The sequence below is a fragment of the Theropithecus gelada genome, chromosome 2, assembly GCF_003255815.1.
Source record: "Theropithecus gelada isolate Dixy chromosome 2, Tgel_1.0, whole genome shotgun sequence".
Classification (NCBI taxonomy): Eukaryota; Metazoa; Chordata; class Mammalia; order Primates; family Cercopithecidae; genus Theropithecus; species Theropithecus gelada.
The window spans coordinates 18,906,518-18,933,964 of NC_037669.1; the positions used below are offsets into that span (position 1 = coordinate 18,906,518).

Sequence of the window (27,447 nt, forward strand, 5' to 3'; positions counted from 1 at the left end):
TCCTTTCACTATATCTTTCAAAAATGAGGTTTACAGGTGAAAATGGAAAGAGATAACTGGTAATGAAAAAAGCTGAAAACTACCGCTCAAAGATCATTAAAAATAGCAGAGAGGGAGAAAAAAAGCTTTATTAAAAATTTAATGAAAACTAGAAACGAAAGTGGAAGAGGACTCCAGATAGAGAGCCCAAGATACAACCCGGGCATTACTGTAGTTCAGAGCTTCATCCAAGAGGCTTCCTAATGCTCAAAGACTTCCTAGAGCTTAAATACCACCAGGATAAACTCTAATTCATTGAAGTGTTCCCTGTAGAAGATATGTCTGACTTCTACAGTCTTTACAAACTGGCATAATTCTAGTTACATTTATAATGAGACATCTTAATTCAATCATCTCTGCTTTGGCTCCTCAGACAGCCTCTTAATGGGCCTCTCTACATTTATTCTTACTTTTATTTGACCCACTCTTCACAGAGCAGGGAAGATTGCATAAACAAAAACATAAATCCAGTCACACCACTTCTCTGTTCTTAACAGCTTCCATACACTCTTAGGAAAAAACTCCAACCCTTACCTTTTCTATAAGGTTCAGAATAATGAAACCTACTCACCCCCCAACCCAATCTACTCTAGCTACCCTGGCTTTGTTTTTCCGTTCTCCCAAAGCTCTTCTCCACCATCAGGTTTTTGCACCTGCTGTTCCCTTCTGTAGAATGTTTTCCCTTCCTTGTCTGCCTGGAAACTCCAATCCTTCACTTCTCAGCTTAAAAGTGACTTCCTCAGGAAAACTCTGCCTTTTTATCAATCTTCCACTCCTCACACACCTCTGGCCCCTATCATTTGCTGATTCTTTCACTATACTTTATTTCATAATTGCAATTAAGTATTCGTTTAATGTCTTTTCCCAACCCTATACTGCAAGTCCCATGAAGGTATGATTGTGTCTTATCTACTGCTGCTTCCTTGGTGCCAAATATAGGGCAGGAAATAAGCAATCAAAAGGAATAGATTTTTACAATGGGCTCTTGCACAAGCTAATGAGAATTAGTCTATCTCACGCAAAATCATGACTCTATCAACAACACATACTATAACACAAGTCATCTTGAGAGCCTAACAAATGAAGTAGCTGATGAAGCAAGATTTTTCACAATCTTTTCATTCCCAAATACTTTAAATCTTCAACTAGACTTCTAGGCTAGAGACATATAGTTAGGTTCCTTGAAAACATTTATGGAATTCATTGTGGCAGTTAAGTTTCCTGGATAAAAATACACTGAGGACCTCAACCAAAGCCAAGCAACCTTCAAATGAATGGGTCATTATAAGAAATTGTGATCAAAAAGCCACCCAAGAAGAAGTAATAAGAAATTCAACCAGTGTTCTCTTCAATATAGTTCAGCCAATTCATTCTAGTTCAGATAAAACACATGCTTGATGGATGGGATAAAGACATGCAAAAAATAGTAAGATTTCAGGAGAGAGCTGTTAAATTAGGATTTCCCAAGATGATTATGACTTTGAAAGTTTTAGTATAAAGAAATTCCTGATTAAGGTGGTTGTTTCAAAAATCTTTGGAAGCTAAGATTCATCCAAAATAGAATATAGCCACTTGAAATTTGGCAGAGGTTTGTAAGCTACGCAACATTCTGATTCTTTTATCTGAGGTCATAGCCAATTCTTAAGTAAATTTAATGCAGGATATTAAGATTTCTGTGGGTCAAAAAGCCTCATAATTTAAATATCTAACGTGAGAAACTTTTTTTTTTAAAAAAGAGGATACTTATTTTCCAGAAACTTTCAACTTGATAAATAACAGAGAAAAGCAAAAATATGAATCAAAATAAATAATTTAACCTGATATTAAGGTTAAGAAACTTAATGAAAATAACAAGCAAATTAACTTTATTATCTATCCTCTCACCTATCAACCCCAAGACTTTAAGTAAAACTTAAAGGACGGTAATCCATTATCATCTCACTTGTGCTCTCTACATTACTCTCTCAGTGGTAGGGGTGGGGAACATGTGTATGCATGTGTACAGTGGTAGAAGGGGGGAAACTAACATTGTATGTGTCTGCTATGTCATGAGCCTACAAACGGTACACGATTTTATTAGATTCAGTCCTCACAACTCACAGCAGTGAAATGACTGGCCAGAGGTTAGCCAGCTAGCACGTGGTAGAGGCAAGCTTTGATTCCAGGAACAGACACCTAGAGTCCTTTCCACAACATCACACTGCATATGTTTTCCTGGTTCTGTCAAAAATATTAATTGTTCATTTGGCATAATGTTTCTGGTTCTTTTCTACTATTTCATCCAAATGAATTTTCCTTCTCATTTTTCATGACAGATTTTGTTAGCCTTCACACCCTGCCCTATTGCTTATAAACTAAAGAAAGGCAGGTTCCTCCATACAAAACAGCTCTCTCCTCTATCACTTTCTAAATGAAACTTTCAATAAGACATATCGTGTTTATCTAAAACCCACCATAGCTGAGTAGGAATCGCTTGCTTTCCCCTATAATTCCCAGTGCCCAGCACTCTCACAATTAGGAGGTTCTTGATAATGTCCTCATTTCATACAATATGAAGTAAAAGCCAATTTAAACTTTTAAATGGTAACTTAATTCAATGCTGAATATCAAAATATCAACTTTTAAAAATTTAAATGATTGTTTTGATATATTCTTATACTAGCAACACTTCTTAAACTTTCTCATCATGGTACCCCCACATAGCAGGGGGAAATGAACACATCCCACAGCAGCTAAAACATATGAGAGATTTCATGCAGGTCTTGCATTTTATTTTAGAGATTCAGGTAAATTTTGGATTCTATTCTATTTAATAATCTTTTGTTTTTAAACTTTTTAAGTTTGGGGTACATGTGCGGGTTTGTTACACAAGTAAGCTTGGGTCATGGGGCCTTGTTTTACAGATTATTTTATCATCCAGGTATTAAGCCTGGTATCCATTATTTATTTTTCCTGATCCTCTCCCACCTCCCACCCTCCAAAAATCCCCAGTATGTGTTGTTCCCCTCATGTGTTTTCATAATTTAGCTCCCACTTATAAGTCAGAACATGCACCTGCAGTATTTGGTTTTCTGTTCCTGCATTAATTAGTCTGCTAAAGACAAGGGCTTCCAGCTCCATCCATGTCCCTGTAAAGAACATCTCGTTCTTTTTCATAGCTGAATAGTATTCCATGATGTGTATGTACAGAACTTTCTTTATCCAGTCTATCACTGATGGGCATTTAAGGTGATTCTAAGTCTCTGCTATTAAATAGTGGTGCAATGAACATACACGTGCATGTGTCTTTATGACAGAATAATTGATATTCCTTTGGGTATATATCCAGTCATGGGATTGCTGGGTTGAATGGTATTTCTGTCTTTAGGTCTTTGAGGAATTACCACATTGTCTTCCACAATGGCTGAACTGACTGACACTCCCACGAACACTGTATACTGTTCCTTTTTCCCCACAACCTCACCAGCACCTGAATAACCTTGTTTTTCATTTTCCCCCTTTACACCACATTTTCCTCCTAAACATTAGCAATTTAGAAATACACCATGTTTATTTCATGCTGTCTCAGCACTCCTCAGGTACTCCTGGGGATGTGAGATCTTATTCTTTGAAAATAATGGTAGTATGGTCTTTAACACAGCACTATGAAGCAGTAAACTGTGAATAATAACGTTTTAAATTGATATAAAACATTTCAATAATTTATAAATTTTAAAAATGTTATTATAGGCTGGGTGCAGTAGCTCACACCTGTAATTCCAGCACTTTGGGAGGCCGAGTCAAGCAGATCACCTGAGGTCAGGAGTTCGAGACCAGCCTAGCCAACATGGAGAAACCCCACCTCTACTAAAAATACAAAATTAGCCAGGCATGGTGGCGCATGCCTATAATCCCAGCTACTCGGGAGGCTGGGACAGGAGAATCACTTGAACCCGGGAGGCGGAAGTTGCGCTAAGCTGAGATCGCACCACTGCACTCCAGCCTGGGCGATAAGAGAGAAACTCTGTCTCAAAAAAAAAAAAAAAAAAAAAAAGTTATACAGTTTGTGTTCCAACCTTATAAAAATAAAAAAAATCAGTATTTCAGCAGTATTTCCTCTACTAAGGAAAGGGAAGTAACATTCATGTACTTTTATTTTTGGAACTTTGAAACTGATCTCACCTTATTTGTCAAATTTATATATATGCTATTAACTGTTCAGTCTTTCTGCTCTATTCCAATTTCAGAAAACAGCTACTGAAAAAAAGCATTTTATTTTTGTTATTAGAAATTACAAACTGTAGGAGCCACTGCATAAGGTGAAAATTACCTTGTTTATCTATAACAGAGTATGAGGCCAAAAATCCGCGTCCAGAAACATGGATTCCACTCATGAACAGCAATGTGATTTCATTGCCTTTTGATTCAATTGAATGGTTCATTTGCAACCCCAGACCACAGTATTTGCCTAGGAATGAAAGAAAAGCAGATTATTTGCTGTGACTCTCTTTAAGTCAATAATAATTGCAATGTAGATAACAGAATCAGAATAATATACCAAGCTGGCTATTAAATTAGTATAAAACAAGGACTAAAATGTTTAATGATTATAAATCATATTACTCTGGAGGAAAAAAATGACAAGTAATGTCTATTCAAATGATTCAAAAGGAAAAGCAGTACATGCATCACTGAACTTACAGAGATTAATTTCCTGTGAAAGACATATATACTCTTTAAAAACAATAATAAGGGACTAAAAAAAATTAACAAAATATTTCATCCAGGCAGGTGATTCACAAATGAACTGATGGTTAATTAGTAGTACTCTTAACATGCTTCCCTCAAACCCCCTTAGATTCTGACCTCAGGTCACACCTCAAGCCTTTTTTTGGACCTACTCAATTTTACTTCTGAGGGTTGGATTTCTAGTTAATCTCTTTAGGTGATCACATTTCATCCCATGGCTTTAACTATGATCTGACAACGCACAAGCTTAACCGTCCATCCATAGCTTTTTCCTTAAATGTCAGATGCATATATAGAACTGTGTGCCTAACTTCCATCCTTTAATGTCTATCACAAGGGTGTCCAATCTTTTGGCTTCCCTGGGCCACACTGGAAAAAGAATTGTCTTGGACTACAAATAAAATACATTAATACTAACGACAGCTGCTGGGCACGATCAATCAATCAATCAACCAATAAACAAACATAAAAAATAAATCACAAAAAAATCTCATAATGTTTTAAGAAAGTTTACGAATTTCTGTTGGGCCACATTCAAAGCTGTCCTGGGCCACATGTGGCCTGCAGGCCACAGGTTGGACAGGCTATAAAAAATAACATATCCTCAGTACAGATCTAAGATACTAAGATAAAAAGGAAGAAGAAGGAGAGACATTAAAGCAAGACATACACTAATAAATAATAAAAACTGATTTTCTTATGTGCTTGGTAACTTGTGTAAGAAATTCTGAATAAGGACTTTCAAAAATGTTTTAAACTATGGCAACATCACTTGAATAAGAGTCATGTGGACTTCCAAGAATCATTTTCAAGGATGATACTTGATCTTATGAGTAGAGAATTCTAAGGAATTGACAAAGAAAACAAAACAAAACCTCACTAGAACTAGTAAAGAAACTTAGCTAAGTCACAGGATCCATATACAAATATCAACTGCATTTCCATATATGCTAGAGCAATCTGAAATGAAATTTTTAAAACTCCATCCATAATAGCATCACAAAAGTCAAAAAACTTAGGAATAAAATTGCTGTAAAAAGTTCAAAATCAGCATACCTCAAAACAGTAAGAGCTATATATGACAAACCCACAGCCAATATCATACTGAATGGGCAAAAACTGGACGCATTCCCTTTGAAAACTGGCACAAGACAAGGATGCCCTCTCTCACCACTCCTATTAACATAGTATTGGAAGTTCTGGCCATGGCAATCAGGCAAGAGAAAGAAATAAAGGGTATTCAAATAAGAAGAGAGGAAGTAAAATTGTCTCTGTTTGCAGACGACATGACTGTATATTTAGAAAGTCCCACTATCTCAGCCCCAAATTTCCTTAAGCTGATAGACAACTTCAGCAAAGTCTCAGGATACAAAATCAATGTGAAAAAACCACAAGCATTCCTATACACCAATAACAGACAGAGAGCCAAATCATGAGTGAACTCCCATTCACAATTGCTGCAGAGAGAATAAAATACCTAGGAATACAACTTAAAGGGACATGAAGGACCTCTTCAAGGACAAACCTCTGCTCAAGGAAATAAGAGAGGATATAAACAAATGGAAAAATATTCCATGCTCATGGATAGAAAGAATCAATATTGTGAAAATGGCCATAATGCCCAAATATATAGATTCAATGCTATCCACATCAAGCTACCACTGACTTTCTTCACAGAATTAGAAAAAACTACTTTGAATTTCATATGGAACCAAAAAAGAGTCCACATAGCCAAGACAATCCTAAGCAAAAAGAACAAAGCTGGAGGCATGACGCTACCTGACTTCAAACTATACCACAAGGCTACAGTAATCAAAACAGCATGGTACTGGTACCAAAACGGGTATGTGGACCACTGGAACAGAACAGAGGCCTCAGAAATAACACCACATATCTACAACCATTTGATCCTTGACAAACCTGACAAAAGCAATGGGGAAAGGGTTCCCTATTTAATAAATGCTGTTGGGAAAACTGGCTAGCTAGCCATATGCAGAAAACTGAAACTGGGCCCGTTCCTTACACCTTATACAAAAATTAACTCAAGATGAATCAAAGACTTAATGTATAACACCATAAAAACCCTAGAAGAAAACCTAGGCAATACCATTCAGAACATAGGCATGGGCAAAGACTTCATGACTAAACACCAAAAGCAATGGCAACAAAAGCCAAAACTGACAAATGGAATCTAATTCAACAAAAAGGCTGCACCAATTTATTCCCCTCTCCCCAGCAATATTGGAGATAAAGAAACTGGTAACTTGTTGTTTTCTTGATTAACTTTTCCAACCTGTGTTTACTTGTAAAATTTCCTGTAGTATGTGATCTTTTAAAGCTTCTAGGATATTCCTTTCCTTCCTTTCGTACTTCTCTCCTTCTCTCTTTCTTTCTCTCTCTCTCTTTCAAACAGAGTCTTGCTCTGTCACCCAGGCTGGAGTACAGTGGCATGATCTTGGCTCACTGCAACCTCTGCCTCCCGGGTTCAAGTAATTCTCCTGTTTCAGCCTCCCAAGTAGCTGGGATTACAGATGCACACCACCACACCTGGCTAATTTTTGTATTTTTATTAGAGACATGGTCTCACCATATTGGCCAGGCTGGTCTTGAACTTCTGACCTGTGGTGATCCACCTACCTCAGCCTCCCAAAGTGATGGGATTACAGGCGTGAGTCACTGCACCCGGCCTTCTAGGGTATTTCTTACCAGGATTCCCTGTCAGTTTTATTTTTAACTTCTTTTATGTTACATATATGGCAAAAGGAAGATTTTTCTGGGTAAGCCTGAACTAATCAGGTAGGCCCATTAAAAGCACATTGTTTTCTCAGGTTGCAGAATTGGAAATAAGAGAGACACATGCCAGGTGTCCTGGAAGAAAGCAAACATCTATGTAGCAATTTGCCTATCAGGGTCATTGTAAGTGGCCTCTAGAAACTTAGAGCAGTCCCTGGCCAACAGTAACCAGGAAAATGGGGACCTCAGTTTTACAACTGCAATGAACTGAATTCTACCAACAACTAGTACACTTGGAAGAGAACTGTGAGCCCCAGGTGAGAAACACATTCCCAGCTAACACCTTAACTTCAGCCTGGTAGGAACCTGAGCAGAGAATTCAGTCATGCCATGCAATGCCCAGACTTCAGATCCATGGAAACTGGGATGATAAAACTGTGCTCGTTTAAGCTGCTAAGCTTGTGATAATTTGTTATGAAGCAAAATAAAACGGAACACAACCAGGAATTTAGTGTACAGTCCAAGAATATCATGCTTTTGGATAATTGAATCTGATAGAGGTATGGAGGAGAAGTTAGAATTGATGGCTCAGGACCCGAATCAGCCCACAGGCCTCTTGGTCTGTACAGTTCTGGGCTATACTCTCCTTCAAAAATGTTTAAATTAGGTGTTAAAGTTTTCAAAATCTGGAAACTTTACATACATTCTGAATTTCCAACTTCTCTTGAAAAATCACAAGGAAAAAGGGAAATCTAGGCCAGTTTTCTAAGTGATTGTCCTTAAGTAGCAGCTATCCCCTTTGAAAAAGAAAGTCACACTCCAGTTTGCCACAGCCCTACCACTCCACAATGCCCCCAGTCCTGAAGCTCAGCTATCATTTATCATCATAGCTATGCTGTTATTCTTCATATGCCTAGGCCATTTCACTTCTTTATTTCATCTGTCTAGACCCTGTTGGCAGTGAGTTTGTAGCCACTTTAGTATAGAGTGTAGAGACCTCATGGTCACCATGCCTCTTCTGATGTCCACATTAACCACAGTAGATGAACAGCAATAAATTAAGCTCTAGAAGATGTTAAATGGAAACATTCTGTATTCAAAAGACAGGTGAGATAGTGCATCTGACTCTGATAAACCAGAAGTATAGTTAATACTGTTACTATAAAATCTTCTGCAGAAATATTATTTATGTTCTCAATTAAATGGAAGCTCATTCAACTTGCTCAGGTGTGCCATGGAACAATGCTTTCCTTAGGAATCTGCAACTCAGAAAGATGGACCAGAGGGCAGAGAGTTACTTGCTAGAACAAAAGCACATCAGCTCTGTCCACTTTCAGTAGGGGGAAATGAAGCTTGCTTAAAGAGCATAGATTCTAATTTACAAACTTCTTTACAAACAGGTTTTTTTTGTTTGTTTGTTTGTTTTTTACTAGTATAGGAGCATCTCCAGTCTCAAAAAACAAAATTTGGAATTCTCAAAGGAACTCATTTATTGAAACCCTGAATATCCAGGCACTAAGCCAGGTAGACTGGGGATTCGGTGACGGAATGAGAGGCAGTAATGCTCTCAGAAAGCTTAGTGTAGTGGGACAAATCAAATGTACAGTTGAATCCTCTAAGGTACAGAAGAGGCCATTATAGTGCCTGGACAATGTTTACCATAGATGCTATCATTAAATAACTCCCGTCAGTAAAGTTTCTTTAAAAAGTCTGGCTTTGAGGACCATTGTCTTATGCTTGGTGGGCCAGAGTGAGGTGGAGATGTACAAATTAACTCCCTGACTTGGAGTTGTTGAGTGTCCTCTTTTTGAATGTCTAAAATGTCTTCCCATAATCATTTCTCTTATACTGTGAATAAGCTGTTCTTTTTGGCTGGATTTAGCCTTAGTTTTAGCTGCTTCAGCAAAGACTTGCCTGCAGAAGATAATGATAGGAAGGTATAGCTCTAGTTTCTTTTTAAACAATTAGACTATTGGGTATATATTTAAAATGGGACATAACAGATATTTACTAGGTTTAAAAGGGATTTAGCAATATTACTTAAAAATGAATTTGCCTCTCCTTCTAAAATATAGTGGTTTTAGAAAAGTATTTTAAATTATACTTCTCTACAACATATCATAGTTATTGTACATCTTGATTTTAGAAAAGTAGCTACTTTGGTGTTTTTCATCTTAAGCAGCAGATCTGATATCTGCACATTTTAAAGTGAATAAATGCTGCATGGGAAAATGTACCTTGATACTTTGACTCCTACCTCACACAACACAACTAAAAATCAATTCTGGACGGATTGACGATAATATATGTAGAAACAAATCCAATAAGGCTTTAAGTGGAAAACTTTGAGAACCGCTTCATGACCTAGAAATGGGCAAAACTTCCTTAAACAGAACACAAAAAGTACTAACCATAAAATAATTACTAAGCGCAAACTACATAAAATTAATGTCTATTTATCACAAGATACCAATAATGGAGCAAAATGGCAGTCCATAGCAATGGAGAAGATATGTGTACTACACCTAAAAAGAACCCATTACCAGAATATATACAGAACTCCAACAAATGAGTAAGAAAAGGATCTCCCAACAGAGAATATGCATGAAAACGTAAACAGATTCTTTATAAATGAAGATATTCAAATGGATAATAAATGTATGAAAAGAGCACAACATCATCAGCTCTCAAGGAAATACAAAGCAAACTATGTATAACATGCCATCAGTACACACACACCAGAACAGTTAACGTGGAGAAAAGTAGAGAATGGTAACTGGAACTCTTATACACTGGTAGAGGGTGTAAAATAGTACAGCCACAAAAACATTTGGCAATAACTGCTATAGCTGAAAATATGCAACCCAGCGACCCAGCGATTCCTCTTCTACATATAGAAATGTGTACTTACGTACATCTTCAACATAAAAAAGGGTCAGTTTTACTACACTCACACCAACATAACATTAAAATTTTAATTTTTTTATGAATCCAAAAGCCAGAAAAAAATGTACTTAATTTTAAAACTTTGCATTTCTTTGATTATAAGCATAGCTGCCTCCTCTAAAATCCTTTCAGAACTGTAGCTCAGACAAAAGAGCACATAGGTTTTTACCACTATCTACAATGGTAACCAAACACTCTTGACAGAAAAATTTATAGCATTCAGATGTGCTAAAAATAAGGTAATATCAAAATTCTCCATCGAAATTTTCCAAGTGGGCTTTCCTTCTCTCTTATGAAACTTCTACTTTAGTAAAGACTTTAAGAGTTATCTTTTGGAAAACAAGCCAACTTCTGTAAAGAAGAGAGCTTCACATTCTATTTCTTAATAAAACATCTTGAAAAGGTAGTGATTCAAGGTCCTAGCTCTAAGTTGACAGATTCTTTCAGTATAGCTGGCAGTTTCTCATGCCAAGTATGCTAATACAAAAAGCAATGAGTCATAATAATGTGAAGACTTCAGCAAAACCAGATGTGGTGCCAAGCATCACAGATGAGACAATCATAGAGTGTCAAGAAATTTCTTTAAAGCTTTTCTGAAAAAATATACTCTTCACTACTTAGGAGATGTCAAAATCTTTTAATATCCACTTAAAAGGCTCACAAATTGGAATTCTTGGATGGGGCCAGGATCTCACAGGAGAGTAAGTTCCCTCCAGTTAAATGTTGTTGAGAAATGGACAGTTGTCAATTCCTCAATAATCTGCCTCAAAATCTCAGAGGAAACATTTAGGATACTGAAAGAACAAAACAAAACAACAAATATATAGGCAATCTCTCCCGAACTACGGTCTCTCTCAGAAGAAAAAAAAATACATTAACGGAGAGGCCTATTATGAGCTACAAAGCTTATAAACCACTGCAAACTGCCAGCCCTATCCACAGAAATACAGAGGTACAATGTTAATCTACTTAAAAATACACAGTATAAAAAGAAAACAAAAAATGTGAGTCCCTAAAATTTAGTTTATGAAAACCCTCTCCCCCTATAAAAACAGCGACAGAAGGAAATTACAGCACAGCACTCCAAACTTAATTAAAGGTCCTCAAACATTTGGGATATGATAAAATATCTTGAAGCATAAATTCAGAAACTAGGGGCAGAAATGGACAAAAAAGCAGAAAGAAATGAGAGTTGGTTGACCTCAGGAAATACAAGAAAAGACAAAAGTATACCAAAAATGAAGAATTAAGACCACATTATAAAGTGCACAAGGAATTACAGATTCTAATGAAAAATAAGGAATGTTGAAAAGAAGAAAAAAAAAACAGACTAAAAAGAATATTTAAAAAGTAAAAAGGTGAGAATGTGGCTGAAATGAAAGGGGATACAATGGCAAAAAAGTTTCAACTGATGTATAAGTATTAAAAATAAATACACAAAGCAATGGAACAAATATTAATATTAAAAAATAGGCATATAGGATTACCTCAAACTAAAATGCTTTTGCATAGCAAAGAAAACAATCAACAGAGTGAAGAGACAGAGAAAGAGAAAATACCTGCAAACTATGTATCTGGTAAGGGGTTAATACCAAAAGCATATGAGGAGGTCAAACAACTCAAAAGCAAGAAAACAAATAACTTTAAAAATGAAAAAAGACCTAAGTAGGTACTTTTCAGAAAAAGTTTATGAAAACAATCCCTTCCCCTATTATACAAATAGCCAACAGATATATGAAAAAATGTTCTGCACCATTAAACACCAAGGAAATGAAAATAAAACCACAATGAGATATCACCTCACACTTGCTAGAATGGCTATTATCAAAAAGACAAAAGATAAGTGTTGACAAGAATGTGGAGAAAATGGTACCCTTCTACACTATTGGTGGGAATCTAAATTAGTATAGCTGTTCATGAAAACCAGGATGAAAGTTCCTCAAAATAATTAAAAATAGAACTACCAAATGGTCCAGTAATTCTACTACTGGGTATACATATCCAAAGAAAATGAAATCAACATGTTGAAAAGACATCTACACTCCCATGTTCATGGCTGCATTATTCACAACAGCTAAGATATGGAATCAATCTAAATATCCATCAGTAGACAAATGGATACAGGAAATGTGGTATATGAACACAGCAGAGTACTATTCAGCCTATACTAAAAAAACAAAAGAAACCCTGCCATTTGCAACAACATGGATGAAACTGGAGGACATGATGTTAAGTGAAATAAGCAAGGCATAGAAAGACAAATGCTACATGATCTCACTCACATGTAGAATCTAAAAAAGACAAACTCACAGAAGCAGAGAGTAGAACGGATTGAAGCGGGAGTTGGAAGGATGAGTTGGAGAGATGTTGGTCAAGGGACACAAAAATCTCAGTTATACAGGAGTGATAAGTTAAAAAGAACCACTGTATAACAGTGTATTTACTTAAAAATTGCTAAGAGATTTTTAAGTGTTCTCACCACAAAAACGTTAAGTACATGAGGTAATGCATTTATTAGTCTGATTGATCCATTCTACAATGTATACACATATCAAAACATAATGTACATCATAAATACATACAATTTTCATGTCATTTAAAAATCATTAAATAGGAAGTATTAAAACTATAATCCAAGAAAATTTTCTAGAAATAAAGGAAGACTTGAATTTACATACTGAAAGAGTCCACTGGATACCAGTGAAAACTAACCTGTAATGATCAACTTCAAAACATATCCTTAGAAAACTAATAGACTTTAAAGGTAAAGAAAAAAATCCTCATGGTCACTGTACAAAAACCAAATGCCTTATAATGGCAAGAGAGTTCAATTGCCATCAGACTTCTCAAAAAACAATATGAAGTAAGGGAATCATGGAAAAGCACTTTTTTTTTTTAACTCGAAGAAGTAACATTTGAATCCAAGATTTAGATATTATCAAGCAGCCCCTTCAAGCCTAAAGGCCATAAAAAATTTACAAAGTAAGCAGTTTTCAACATGCGAAATCTGCACCATAAGCCCTTCTTAAGGAATCAAGCTATTTAAAGATGAACTTCATCCCAACAATAGACTAGTGGTTGGACTTGAGGAAAAAGACTGACAGTGATCATTTATTATATTTAATTATAGATCTAGAACAGTTAGAGATGGGGTTGAAGAATAAGAAGATATGATACATGCTGTGTGTTATGAATGTATATTCTGAAAGTGCTATGATTTGGACGTGGTTTGTCCCCATCAAATCTCATGTTGAAATTTATTTATATTATTTTTAAAATTTTTCAATAGCTTTAGGGGTACAAGTAGTTTTGGTTACACAGATAAATTTTATAGTGATGAAATCTGGGCTTTTAGTGTACCCATCACCCAAATAGTGTACATTGTACCCAATAGGTGATTTTTTAATCCCTTACCACCTTCCCCCTTTCTGAGTCTCCAATGTCCATTACAGCATTCTGTATGCTGTCATTTATCCAGAAGGTTAGTCCCCCCTTAGAAGTGAGAACATGTAGTACTTGGTTTTCTGTTCCTGGGTTACTTTACTTAGGATAATGACCCTCAGGTCTATCCAAGGTGCTGCAAAGACATTATTTCATTCTTTTTAAAGGCTGAGTAGTATTCCACTGTGTGTGTATGTGTACATCACATAAATATATATATATATTCTTTTTAAAGGCTGAGTAGTATTCCACTATGTGTGTATGTGTGCATCATATATATATATTCTTTTTAAAGGCTGAGTAGTATTCCACTGTGTGTGTATGTGTGCATCATATATATACATATTCTTTTTCAAGGCTGAGTAGTATTCCACTGTGTGTGTGTGTGTACATCATATATATATATATTCTTTTTCAAGGCTGAGTAGTATTCCACTGTGTGTGTACATCATATATATATATATATATATATTCTTTTTCAAGGCTGAGTAGTATTCCACTGTGTATGTGTACATCATATATATATATTCTTTTTAAAGGCTAAGTAGTATTCCACTGTGTGTGTATGTGTACATCATATATATATCCTTTTTAAAGGCTGAGTATTCCACTGTGTGTGTGTGTGTGCATCACACACACACACACACAGACACATATATATATATATATATATATATATAACATTTTCTTTATCCACTCATTGGTTTGATGGACTCTTAGGTTGATTCTGTATCTTCTCCATTGTGAATTCTACTGTGACAAACATACTAGTGCAGGTATCTTTTTCATATAATGACATATCTTCCTTTGGGCAGGTATCAGTAGTGAGACTGCTAAACTGAATGGTAGGTCTAACTTTTAGTTCTTTGATAAATTTCCATAGTGTTTTCCATAGAGGTTGAACTAATTTACATTCTCACCAACAGTGTATAAGTGTTCTCTGTCTGCACACAACAAAAAAAGAAGTTTTTTGACTTCTTAATGGCCATCTGACTAGGGCAAATTGGTATCTTGTTGCAGTTTTAATTTGCATTTCTGTGATGACTAGTGATATTGAGCATTTTTCATATGTTTGTTAGTCTTTTGTGTATCTTCTTTTGAGAAACGTCTGTTCATGTTGTTTTTTCTACTTTTTAATGGAATTATTTATTTTCTTGCTGATTTGAGTTCCTTGTAGATTATGGACATTCGTTCTTTGTCAGATGTATAGTTTACAAATATTTTCTCCCATTCTGTAGGTTCTCTATTTACTCTCTGTTTACAATGCTGATTATCTCTTTTGCTGTACAAAGCTTTTTAGTTTAATAGAGTCCCCTTTATTTATTTTTGTTGCATTTGCTCTGTCTCTTACTCATAAATTCTCTGCCTATGCCAATATCCAGAACTTTTCCTAGGGTTTCTTCTAAAATTGTTATGGTTTCAGGTCTTACATTTGACCCTTTTCCTGTTTTCAAAACAAAGGTGCGGCTTGCTGCTGGCGCTCATTTAATTTTACATAAACACGCTCTTTGAGGTTGAAGCAAATCTGAGTGATAGTCAATGTGAAAATAAAATATAAAAACTGTTTTTCGAGTTATTTCTAAACAGAACTAACATCAGAATTGTCTGAATCATCAGAATCGCCTATTTCAGAAAAACCGAATTCATCAAACGAATCTTTGACCAACGACTTTTCAAGAACAATATTAACATCATGTGTAGGAACGCTGTTTTCTAGGATTTGACATTTTCAATGATTGAGATTATATTTTGTAAGTGGAAATACCGCTACTAAAAACGGAGTGCTATAAATAGGATAATGTCTTTTGTTTCCAAAGTTGATATAGTAGAGCAATGCAAAAATAATAATAACAGGGTGCTATTTTGTGGAAAATTTACTTTGGGGTAAATGATGCAGCCGCAAGTGCCACTGGTGAGTATTCTCAGAGCAAATGGGGAAAGGGTTAAGTCTTTAATCCATCTTGAGTAAATTTTTGTAGACAGTGAGAGATAGGGATCCAGTTTCATTCTTCTGTGTATGGCTATCCAATTTTCCAGCACCACCAAATGAATAGGGTGTCCTTCACCCATTTTATGTTTCAGTCTGCTCTGTCAAAGATCAGTTGGTTGTAGGTATTTGGCTTTATAGCTGGGTTCTCTATTCTGTTTTATTGGTACATGTGTCTATTTTTATACCAGTTATCATTCTGTGTTGATTACTGTAGCCTTGCAGTATAATTTAAAGATAGTTAAAGTGATAACCCCAGAGTTCTTTCCTTTGCTCAGGACTGCTTTTGCTATTCAGGATTTTTGGTTTATTTGAATTTAGGATTTTCTTTTCTAATTCTGAGAAAAGTGGTGTTTTTGGCAGGATATGATGGCACATGCCTGTAATTCCAGCTGCTCGGGAGGCTAAGCCAGGAGGCTGAGGTTGAAGTGAGCCAAGATTGCACAACTGCACTCCACACTGGGTGAAAGAGTAAAATTCTCTCTAAAAGAAAGAAAGAAAGAAAAAAGGCATTGGTGGTATTTTGGTAGAAACTGTATTGAATGTGTAGATTGTTTTGGGCAGTATGGTCATCTTCACAATACTGATTCTTTCAATTCATGAGCATAGGAGGTTTTTCTATTTGTTTGTATCATCTATGATTTCTTTCATTAGTGTTTTGCAGTTCTATGTGTAGAGATCTTTCACCTCTTTGGTTAAGTATATTCCTAGGGTTGTTTTTTTTTCCTTTCTTTTTTTGCAGCAATTGTAAATGGGACTGAGTTCTTGATTTGATTCTCAGTTTGGTACATTACTGGTACATAGCAGTAGTACTGATGTGTGTATGACGATTTTGTAACCTGACACTTTACTGATTCATTTATCCAATCTAGGAGATTTTGGAGGAGTCTTTAGAATTTTGAAGGTGTAAGATCACATCATCAGCAAACAGAGATAGTTTGATTTCTCTTTTCTAACTTAGATGCCCTTTATTTCTTTCTCTTGCCTGACTTTCTAGATAGAACTTCTAGTACTACGTTGAATAAAAGTGGTAGAAGTGGGCATTCTTCTCTGTTCCAGTTCTTAGGAAGAATGCTTTCAGTTTTTCCCCATTCAGTGTGTTGGCTGTGAGTCTGTCATATATGGCTTTTATTATTTTAAGGTATGTTCTTTCTGTGCCTAGTTTGTTGAGAACTTTTTTTTTTTTTTTTTTTGAGACACAGTCTTGCTCTGTCGCCCAGGCTGGAGGGCAGTGGCCGGATCTCAGCTCACTGCAAGCTCCGCCTTCCAGGTTTACGCCATTCTCCTGCCTCAGCCTCCCGAGTAGCTGGGACTACAGATGCCCGCCACCTCGCCCGGCTAGTTTTTTGTATTTTTTTAATAGAGACGGGGTTTCACCGTGTTAGCCAGGATGGTCTTGATCTCCTGACCTCGTGATCCACCCATCTCGGCCTCCCAAAGTGCTGGGATTACAGGCTTGAGCCGCCGCGCCCAGCCTGTTGAGAACTTTTATCATGAAGGGATACTGAATTTTATCAAATGCTTTTTCTTCATCTATGGAAATTTTTTTGTTTTAATTATATTTATGTGGTGAATCACATTTTATTGATTTGCATATGTTGAACCATCCTTGCATTCCTGGTATGAAACCCACTTGATGCTGAATTATCTTGTTGATATACTGCTGAATCTGGTTTGCTAGAATTTTGTTGAGGATTTTGCACCTATGTTCATTAGGAATATTGGTCTGCAGTTTTCCTTGTTTGTTGTGTCTTTTCCTGGCTTTGGTATCAGGGTGATACTGGTTTCACAGAAATAATTAGGGAGGATTCCCTCTTTCTCAATCTTCTGGAATAGTTTCAGTATCAGTTCTTCTTTGAATGTCTGGTAAAATTCAGCTGTGAATCCATCTGGTCCTGGGCATTTGTTGTTGTTGTTGTCGTTGGGAGATTTTTTATTACTGATTCAACCTCACTACTTATTACTTGGTCCATTCAGGATTTCTGTTTCTTCCTGATTCAAACTTGTGGGGTTGTGTGTTTCTAGGAATGTATCCATTTCCTCTAGACTTTCTAGTTTGTGTGCATAGACATATTCCCGGTAGTCTTAGATCATCTTTTCCAGTGTTCTACACATTCAGAGAAACTTGCTAATAATAAACTACAGAAATGATCTCTGAAAGTGTAGTCTTCACGTTGAAGTTTAACTGCCAGCATGACAGTATTGGAAAGTGGGGCCTAATGGGAGTTGTTTGGGTCATGGGGCCAGATGTCTCATAAATTGATTAATGCCATCTCATGGGAATCAGTTCTAACTCGAACAGGACTGGATTAGTTACCATGACATGGGGTTGTTATAAAGTGAGTAGGCCTCCTCAGTCCCCTCTCTCTGCACAAGCCCCTTCCCCTTCCAGTTTCTTCCATGAGTTGAAGCAGCACAAAACCTTTATACAATGAGCTGTCCACTCTTGTACTTTCCAGTCACCAGAATTACGAGCCAAATAAAATTGTTTTCTTTATAAAACATCCAGCTTCAGTTATTCTGTTGTAGCCACACTAAACAGAATAAATCAGAGGAAACTGGGTACAGAAGGAAGTGGAAAGAAGTCTAGTTCATTGAATGTTATATAGGCAATAGGTAGAAAATAAAGAATACCACTAAAAACGGACAAATTGGATAGTAAATGATTAAGACAATAGGGACCACAGCCATTTTAAAAAGTATAACTTGAAAAGCAGCACCTAGAACAAAACTATAAACCTTACCAAACACGAAAAGACACTTAAAAAAAACCCAGAAGGACAGAAAACAATGTAGAAAAATAAACCCAACAAATATAATACACATAACTTTAAAAGATATGGAAGAGTTAAAATGTATCAGTTATAAATAAATGAAAATGGATTTAACTTAGACATTAAAAAAATTTGCAATTTGGCTCATGAAGACCCAAAAATATGCAATATACAAGAAACACACCCAAAACAAAGTGATTCAGAAAGGCTAAAAATCAAAGTGATGGGCACAGACAGACACAGCAGGATAATGAAAACAGTAAGGAATAAATAGGAGGGTATGTGTGTGCTACTGGTGCCAAAAAAAGGAGAATTCAAACTAAAAAGTACTATATGATGGGTAGGAAACCTTTAAATGTGAGAAGTCATAATTTAAAATGGAGATATTAGAATTATGAATATCTAGTCAACACAACAGAGCAACTTTATAAAAGCAAAACCTCCAGGAGACACAGCAAAGAAAGAGAAAGAACCACACCAAACAGGAGATCAAGTAGATAAAATAAGAATATAGAAGACCAAAACAGCAAAATAAAGACAGATACTTTAAATGCACATCAAACTTTTTACAGTAGAGAGTAAACCTTCTCAACTATATATAGAATATTCACAAAAAAACTGGTCATACATTAGCTTATAAAGAAGTCATTAGAAAGTTCCATAAAGTAGAAATTTTACAATGTTCTCTGACTATAATGCAATAAAATTATACATTATTAGCAATAACAAAGAAAGGTCCTTCCAGTTAGAAATAAACCTATTAAACAATTATTGGGTAAAAGAAAAACATAAACCAAAATCACAAAATTCCTAATAAATTATGTAATTGACCAATATTAATCAGTGATATCATTCTTAAGGATGTGATCAAAGTAAAATTCATAGGCTTAGATATTTTTTTCAATAAAAATGAAAGAAAAAGTGAATTATATTGCTAGCTAAAACTAGTAGTTAACAAAGTAGGCCGGGCGCAGTGGCTCAAGCCTGTAACCCCAGCACTTTGGAAGGCCGAGACGGGCAGATCACGAGGTCAGGAGATCGAGACCATCCTGGCTAAACCAGTGAAACCCCGTCTCTACTAAAAAATACAAAAAACTAGCCAGGCGAGGTGGTGGGCGCCTGTAGTCCCAGCTACTCGGGAGGCTGAGGCAGGAGAATGGCGTAAACCCGGAAGGTGGAGCTTGCAGTGAGCTGAGATCCGGCCACTGCACTCCAGCCTGGGCGACAGAGTAAGACTCCGTTTCAAAAACAAAAAAAAACCAAAACAACAACAACAACAAAAAAAACAAAGTAAAAAAAACCCCAAAAATTTTAAAATCATGAAAATAGAGATTAATAATGTAGACAACAGAAAAACAATAGCTCTAATAAATCAAAACGAATTTTTTGGAAAAATTTAACACAATAGGCATGACCCTAGCTAATTTAATGAAAAAAGAGGGTGGGAAGCATAAATATGTAAAACAAGAAATGACAGGAGGGAAACAACTATTGGAAAAACACTGAAATAACCATTTTAATAAATGTAAGATTCTATTTTACAGACATCACGACAAGTATATTAGATCACCTAGGTGAATGAATGGGTAATTACCAGGCAAGTACAGTTTATTACAACTGGACCCATTAGAGGTAGAAAGCTCAAAAAGAACAATTTCCTGAGAAGAAACAGAGAACGTCATTAAGGAAGCATCCTACCAAAAACTCACCAGGCTAAGATAGTTTCACAGAGTGAAACCTTCAAATACTAGATTGTTCATATTCTCTGTAAATTTTTCCAGAGAAGTAAAAAGGAAAACTTCCTATTTCTTTTTATTTATATGTATAATATCAATACCTAAGCCCGATAAAGAAAATGCAAAGTAAATTACAAATTAATATCACTTATCAATATTTATGCAAAAATACTAACAAAATATTAGGAAACATAATCCAATGCCACATTAAAAGAATGCTACACCATAACCAAGAGATATTTATTCCAACAATGCACAGTTGGTTCAGTATTAGGGAACCCATTAATATAATACACCATACCAATAGATTTAGATAGAAAAACCGTATCATTACCTCCATAGATGCTAAAAAAGCTTTTCAACAAAATTCAATATTCTTTCTTGATAACAACACTTAACAGAAATCAGTGGATACTTCCTATTATGGACCCGATACTGGTACGCCCCCAAAATTAATTGCTGTTGAAGTCCCAACTCTTAATATGACTACAGTTGGAAGTAGGCTCTTTGGGGAGGTAATTAAAATTAAATGGTTTTAATTTTCCTAAGGTGGGGCACTGATCCACAGGATTAGTGTCCTTATAAAAAGAGACATGAGAGAACCTGCTGTTTCTCTCTCCTCATCCCTCCAACCCCGTCATGTGAGGACACAGGAAGAAGGTGGCCATCCACAAGTCAGGAAGAGAGCCCTCGCCAGAAACTGAATTGCTTGGTATCTTGATGTGGGACTTCTAGCCTCCAGAACTCTGAGAAAGTAAATTGCTGTTTTTTAAGCACTCAGTCTATAGATTTTGTTATGGCAACCTGAGCTCAGACACTTTAAATTTCCACTAAGATAAGGAACCTGGAAAGGATGCTCGCTATCTCCACTACTATTTAACATAGTCCTGGACTAGTGGTATTAGCCAGTACAATTAGATAAAAGAATCAACCATAGGCATAAGAATTGGAAAAAAAAGAAGTAAAACTATATCTATTTGCAGATGTGATTGTATATCTGAAAATCCCTAGAAAGTGAATGATAAAACTAACTGAAATAATTTTAAAAACTCAGTAAAATAGCAGAAAAAAATCAACATATAGAAATATAGTCTTCACATAATTAGGAACCCATTACAGGACATAATAGCAAAACAAAAACACCTCCATCTCCATTGCAACAAAGAAGACAAAATGTTAAGGATTAAGTGTTAACAAACAATGTGTAAACCCTACATGAGAAAAAGTTTAAAACAATCCTTAAAGACAACAAAAGTAGATGTGATGAAAGGAGAAAAAAAAAAAAAGAGCTCTTGGTCTTGAACATGATAACTCAACATCATAAAGTTAATTTATAAATAGCACGATCTCAATAAAAACACCAACGAGCTTTTTTATGGAGTTAGATAAGCTGATACTAAATTTCACATGGATAAACGAACAGGTAGGAAGAGCTAGGAAAACACTAAAAATGAACATTTCTGAAAGGAGGCTAAGCCCTATCAGGCATTAACACACACTATAAAGCCTCTGAAAGCCTTTACAAAACAGTCACATTCTGGTATGTGGACAGATACATCTGTGGAGTGCAATCCAAAGTCCAGAAATAGACCCAAGCACATAGAGAACTGCAGTATATGATAAAGGCAGTATTTCAAACCACTGGGACAAAGATAAACTTTTAAATGCACGGTGATGGGGCAAGTGGTTAGTCATATGGAAAACACAATGAGATCTATACCTCATGCCGTACAAAAGAAAAAAACCCCGATGTACCAGGGATCTAAATATAAAAAATGAAATAATATAATTCCGCTACAAAAAAAAATGGGTAAATTTATCTTTAGTTGGGATACAGGAAGAGGCTTTCTAACTATGACTTAGAATCTAGATGCAATTTAAAAAAAGACTAATGAATCTAACTGTTAATACATTTTTAAAAGTTTGCATGGTTGAAAAAAAGTACCATAAACAAAGTCAAAAGACAACTGGCAAATTAGGAGAAATTATTTGTAGCATATACCACCATTATGTTTATAGACTAATATCCCCAAAAGATAATGAGAACTAAAACCTGAGAGAAACAAAGACCAAGAAAACCTGACAGATGGGCAAATGGTGTGTGCCTGTTGTCCCAGCTACTCAGGGAGCTGACGTGAGCGAATTACTTGAGCCTAGCATTTGAGGCCAGCCTGGGCAATACAGAAAGACCTGTCTTTAAAAATAATAAAAAAAAAAAACTTGATAGAAAAATGAGCAAAAGACAGGAAGAGCTAAAACGTAAAAAAAGAAAAAAAAAGGGCCGTCAACATATGGAAAAAAACAGTTCAACTTCACTCATAGTAAGAGAAATGCAAATTACAACTATACTGAATACTATTTATCATTATCAATCGGCAAAACTTAAAAGACATGACAACTCACTTTGTTGGGAAGGCTGTGGAAGACAAGCATTTTTATGCTATGGAAATGCAAACTGGTATAACTTCCAATTTGGCAATGTCTAACAAAGTATATAATTTACCTTTTGACTCAGCAATTGTACTTCAGGAATCTACACCAAAGACACCTCAAAGAATACAAAAATAGTTTATAACTGTAAAACATCGAAAGCAACCGATAGAATAATTCATAAAAGAGTGATTAAATAAACTATGATACATCCACATGATGGAGTCCTATACTGCTGTAAAAAGAATGAGGACTATCTCTACAAAGTGATGCACAGTGATTTCCAGAAAACACTGATAAGTGGGGGGAAAGCAAAGTACAGAAGAATATTGAAAGAATGTTAAATTTTGTGTAAGAAAGGAGAAAACAGAAAATATAAATGTCATTTGTATCAAAGAGTACAGAAAAGATAAAGACTAATGCAATTGGTTAGCTATAGGGAGTGGGTGTAGATGGGGTTAAAAGGATAGAAGAAATGCACTGTAAAGGGGAGGAAAGTCATTTATCTTTTTGTACAGTTTTAACTTTGAGAATCATGTTAATGTTTAACATATTCAACAAACGAGAAAGAAAACCAACAAGGATGAAGAAAAAAACCTATAATGGAAGATGAACAGAAATAAATAAACCAAACCATGTTTTTTTTTTTTTTTTTTTTTTTGAGACGGAGTCTCGCTGTGTCGCCCAGGCTGGAGTGCAGTGGCCAGATCTCAGCTCACTGCAAGCTCCGCCTCCCGGGTTTTTACGCCATTCTCCTGCCTCAGCCTCCCGAGTAGCCGGGACTACAGGCGCCTGCCACCTCGCCCGGCTAGTTTTTCGTATTTTTTAGTAGAGACGGGGTTTCACCGTGTTAGCCAGGATGGTCTCGAACTCCTGACCTCGTGATCCGCCCGTCTCGGCCTCCCAAAGTGCTGGGATTACAGGCTTGAGCCACCGCGCCCGGCCCAAACCATGTTTCAAATGAGTAACATAACCAGATTAAAGGGCAGGTGGTGATGGAGTAAGAATCAGCTCAAATAATTTTTTAATGTAGTATTTAGACTGTAAGTCCTGAGGTATGAATTCTAGGTAGCAGGCTTCTTTCAGTTCTAGTCATGGGTTAGCAATTCTAAAACTATTTTCTGGTTATAGCACTGAACAAGTAAGTAAATATAGGTAATGGGAGCAAGATTTCTCACTGTCAGAGAAGTGAGTTAGAAAGAGAGATAGGAAAAAGACAGAATGAACCCTATAATGTTGCATTAGTACTAAAGGTATCAGCATAAACTCATGCTCTTTAATACAGACAGATGAATATAAAAAGATGTAACACAGGTACATGTACATGCATATGTATAAACAAATGTCTATTTACTAAATCTGTCTGTTGATAGGGCATATGGTAGCTCATTGGTCTAAACCTAGCAACCAGACATTGATTTCTAATACCATTCTCCACTAAAAAGAACCAGGGTTCCCTGAAGAAATGGCTGATTCCAGGGCTGGAGTAGGGCAAGCACAAGATAAATCTAGAATATCCCATGCCAGAATATAAAGAAGTACTCAAAGAATGATAAAGACATCACCAAAGGACACAGTAGCTAGCATGAAGAGGCTCCCACTGGAGATTTGGGACAATCTGAGCACCAAAATAATGACAGGAAAGGGTGATAAGTGATGGCCTAACATACGAATCCACTGACTTCACACTGCGATAAACAAACAAATGGGAGACAAGGGAAAGATCCTGTTTTCAGTAGGAAAAAAAAAAAAACCGTAATAAATATAGATGGAATAATGAAATTAGAAAATAATTGATTCATACAAGATTAATATATCCCAAATCTAGTGGGTGTTAAGTTTGATGAGTAACAGGATATTTCCACCATTTCAAAGAATCTCCCAATCAGACATATATTGGTTTTGAAGAGCAGCATAGTTACAGTGTAGAAAACTGGGAGACATCACCTTAGCCAAAATATCAAAGTTAACAGCCCCAGAAATGGGACGAATCAATCTCATGTGCCATGATATGATACACTGAGAACATCACTTCTATGGTATTCTTGCCAAAAGTCTGACACTGGAATCTTATCATGAGGAAGCAGAAGACAAACATCCCACAAAATAATTAGCCCATATACTTCAAATGTAAACATCAGAAACACAGAGAGACCAACGAACTCTCTTCTCCTTTAATACTTGTTTTCTAAAGGGGCACTGAGAAAACATGCATAGGAAAAAAAAAAAAAAGATTCAGTGTCATTATCACTGAAATCTTGATGCCCACAATGTATCTGTTTCTATCCTGTAGTTGTCTGCAGACCTATCTTAACCAGAATGTTAAATGACTATTCTTGAATTATCTTTATTTCTCTGCAATATGTTAAGAAACTTTTCTACCACTAACCATAGGCTGCTACCAAATGGAGGACCAGTGGGTATACGGTAGGTGTGATGGGGGAAGGGTGGGTACACACTGAAGCCCAACAGGGACCATCATCACTCAGGCCCCTTGACCTTTCTGCAGCTTTCCATTCACCCATGAGGAGAATAGGAAAAAGCAATGGAAATAAGGGTAAGCTGAGATTTATTAAATACCTACTACACACCAAACACTGCAAAGTATTACTTCTTTTAATCTTCAGACTGTACAGAAAGTGACTATGTTAAGTCTGGGCAGGTTCAACACTTTGTAGAAAAAGGACTCTCAGCAAGTAACTCCGGGAGCTTTGAGAACTCAGCGAGCCATTTAAAACCTGTGCTCAGAATCTTCCCCATGCCACTCCTCCTCTCTAGCAACAGTGCCACTATGTATTGTCTAAAGATATAATTCTCTTGCCTTATTTTAACAAAACCACTTTTCTTTATTGGAATTTTCAAAATTACACAAAAGTAGAAAGAAGGTGTAACAATTCCCATCTGCCCATTATTCAGCTTCACCAAGGCGCCCTTGTTTCTCCTATCCTTCTCCCTATTTCTGATATACTTAAACATAAATCCTAGACATTTGAACTTCAGAATGTCTCTAACAAATTAGAACTTAACAATAATTTTAACATTATTACATCTAAAACAGTAATTCTTTACTATCACTGAATGCCCAAAGCTTCAAATTTCTATGATAATCTTAAAAATGTTTTCTTTCAGTGGTTAGCTTGAATCAAGATCCAAGCAAAGTCTACATATTACTTTAGGAAGATAGTCGCAATGTAGAACAGTTCCCTTCCCCCTCCTCCTATTTTTTTAAATGCTATTTATATGTCGAAGAAACTAGGTCGTTTGTTCTACAGAATTTCACATATCCTTAATTTAGACCTTACAGTCAGTAGAATGTATTTCTCTATCTCCCTTACTTCCTGTAAAGTGTTAGAGGGGTGACCAAACTGTGGTTCACTTTTTCCCACTGTTGTTTAAAGAAGTCCCAGGTGGTACTGTGCGCTCTCTACTGCATCTGCAGGAGACATTTACTATCCAGTTATCTTCTGTTAGTGTTAATACTGTGCGCTCTCTACTGCATCTGCAGGAGACATTTACTATCCAGTTATCTTCTGTTAGTGTTAATACTGTGCGCTCTCTACTGCATCTGCAGGAGACATTTACTATCCAGTTATCTTCTGTTAGTGTTAATATTACAGTAAGTTTTTCTACATCCTCAGACGATTTGTGTTCCTAAAACTTTGTTCAACACCATAAATTCATGCAATCTGCACGCGGTGCTCAAACCATCAGGTTAATCAAGAGCTGACTGAGAAGCACCAAAGTTTATCAATCAGCAGCCTGGGAGATAGGGCAGGAATTTTTCCTCTGGTAGGTAAGAGGCCAAAAAGTAAAGAAGAAATGAAGGACTTCACTAGAGATGGAGAGGAGGCCAGAGGATGAACACAGTACGGTATTTAAAGAACAGTATACTGGATTCCTATTATAGTTCTGAAGGATATTTTACACACTGGAACCAAAAAATGTTTCCAAATAAACTCACAGAGAATTCTTAATTTTATAATGTTAGTTCACCTAAAAAAGCCTTACAAATTTTTCCACCTTTCTTGCTTAAGAAATGTACTGATGCCTAAATCAAAGGTTTTTAACCTTGACTGCAAAAGAGATTTTCCCAGGAAGCGTTTAAGATACTGAGGACTGGGTTCCACCTAATCAATTCGGATTCAACTGGTCTAGGATGGTAACTGGGTTTATGGTATTGTTTACTACTTAGGTGGCTCTAATATGCAGCTATAATTGAGAACCACTGCTCTTAATCAAGAACAACAATGGCAACTACCATTTACTCAGCATATATTATGTCTTAGGTGTTGTTCACTTTTCTAAGCACATTACACATACTAGTTCATTCGCTGTGTTTTTCACAAGATAAAAAATGGAGAGGTCAGGTAATCTGGCCAAAGTCACACAGCAAGCTGATGAGAGTTATGCTTTAATCCCAGGAAGTCTGGATCCAAAACCTTTGCTTATAATCACCATGCTATACTGTCTCCTAAGCATGAATTATACATGTATTCTTCAACTGCAAATAAAATTATGAGATGAAAACATTTTTAAAAATGAGATAACTGGCCAGGCGCAGTGGCTTACGCCTGTAATCCCAGCACTTTGGGAGGCTGAGGTGGGTGGATCATCTGAGGTCAGGAGTTCGAGA

At 36.2% G+C, this 27,447-nt stretch overlaps 1 protein-coding gene and 1 pseudogene across 2 annotated transcripts in view; both read right to left on the reverse strand.

The window, feature by feature from the left end:
* Positions 1-27,447, reverse strand: part of DCBLD2 (discoidin, CUB and LCCL domain containing 2) — a 91,443-nt gene that overhangs the window by 43,132 nt on the left and 20,864 nt on the right. For both annotated transcript variants that reach the window (XM_025376221.1, XM_025376222.1), the window contains exon 3: positions 4,349-4,486. In XM_025376221.1, coding sequence (XP_025232006.1) covers positions 4,349-4,486 — 138 coding nt within the window. The remainder of the gene's footprint in view (positions 1-4,348; positions 4,487-27,447) is intronic.
* On the reverse strand, positions 17,958-18,044 carry LOC112620004 (annotated as a pseudogene).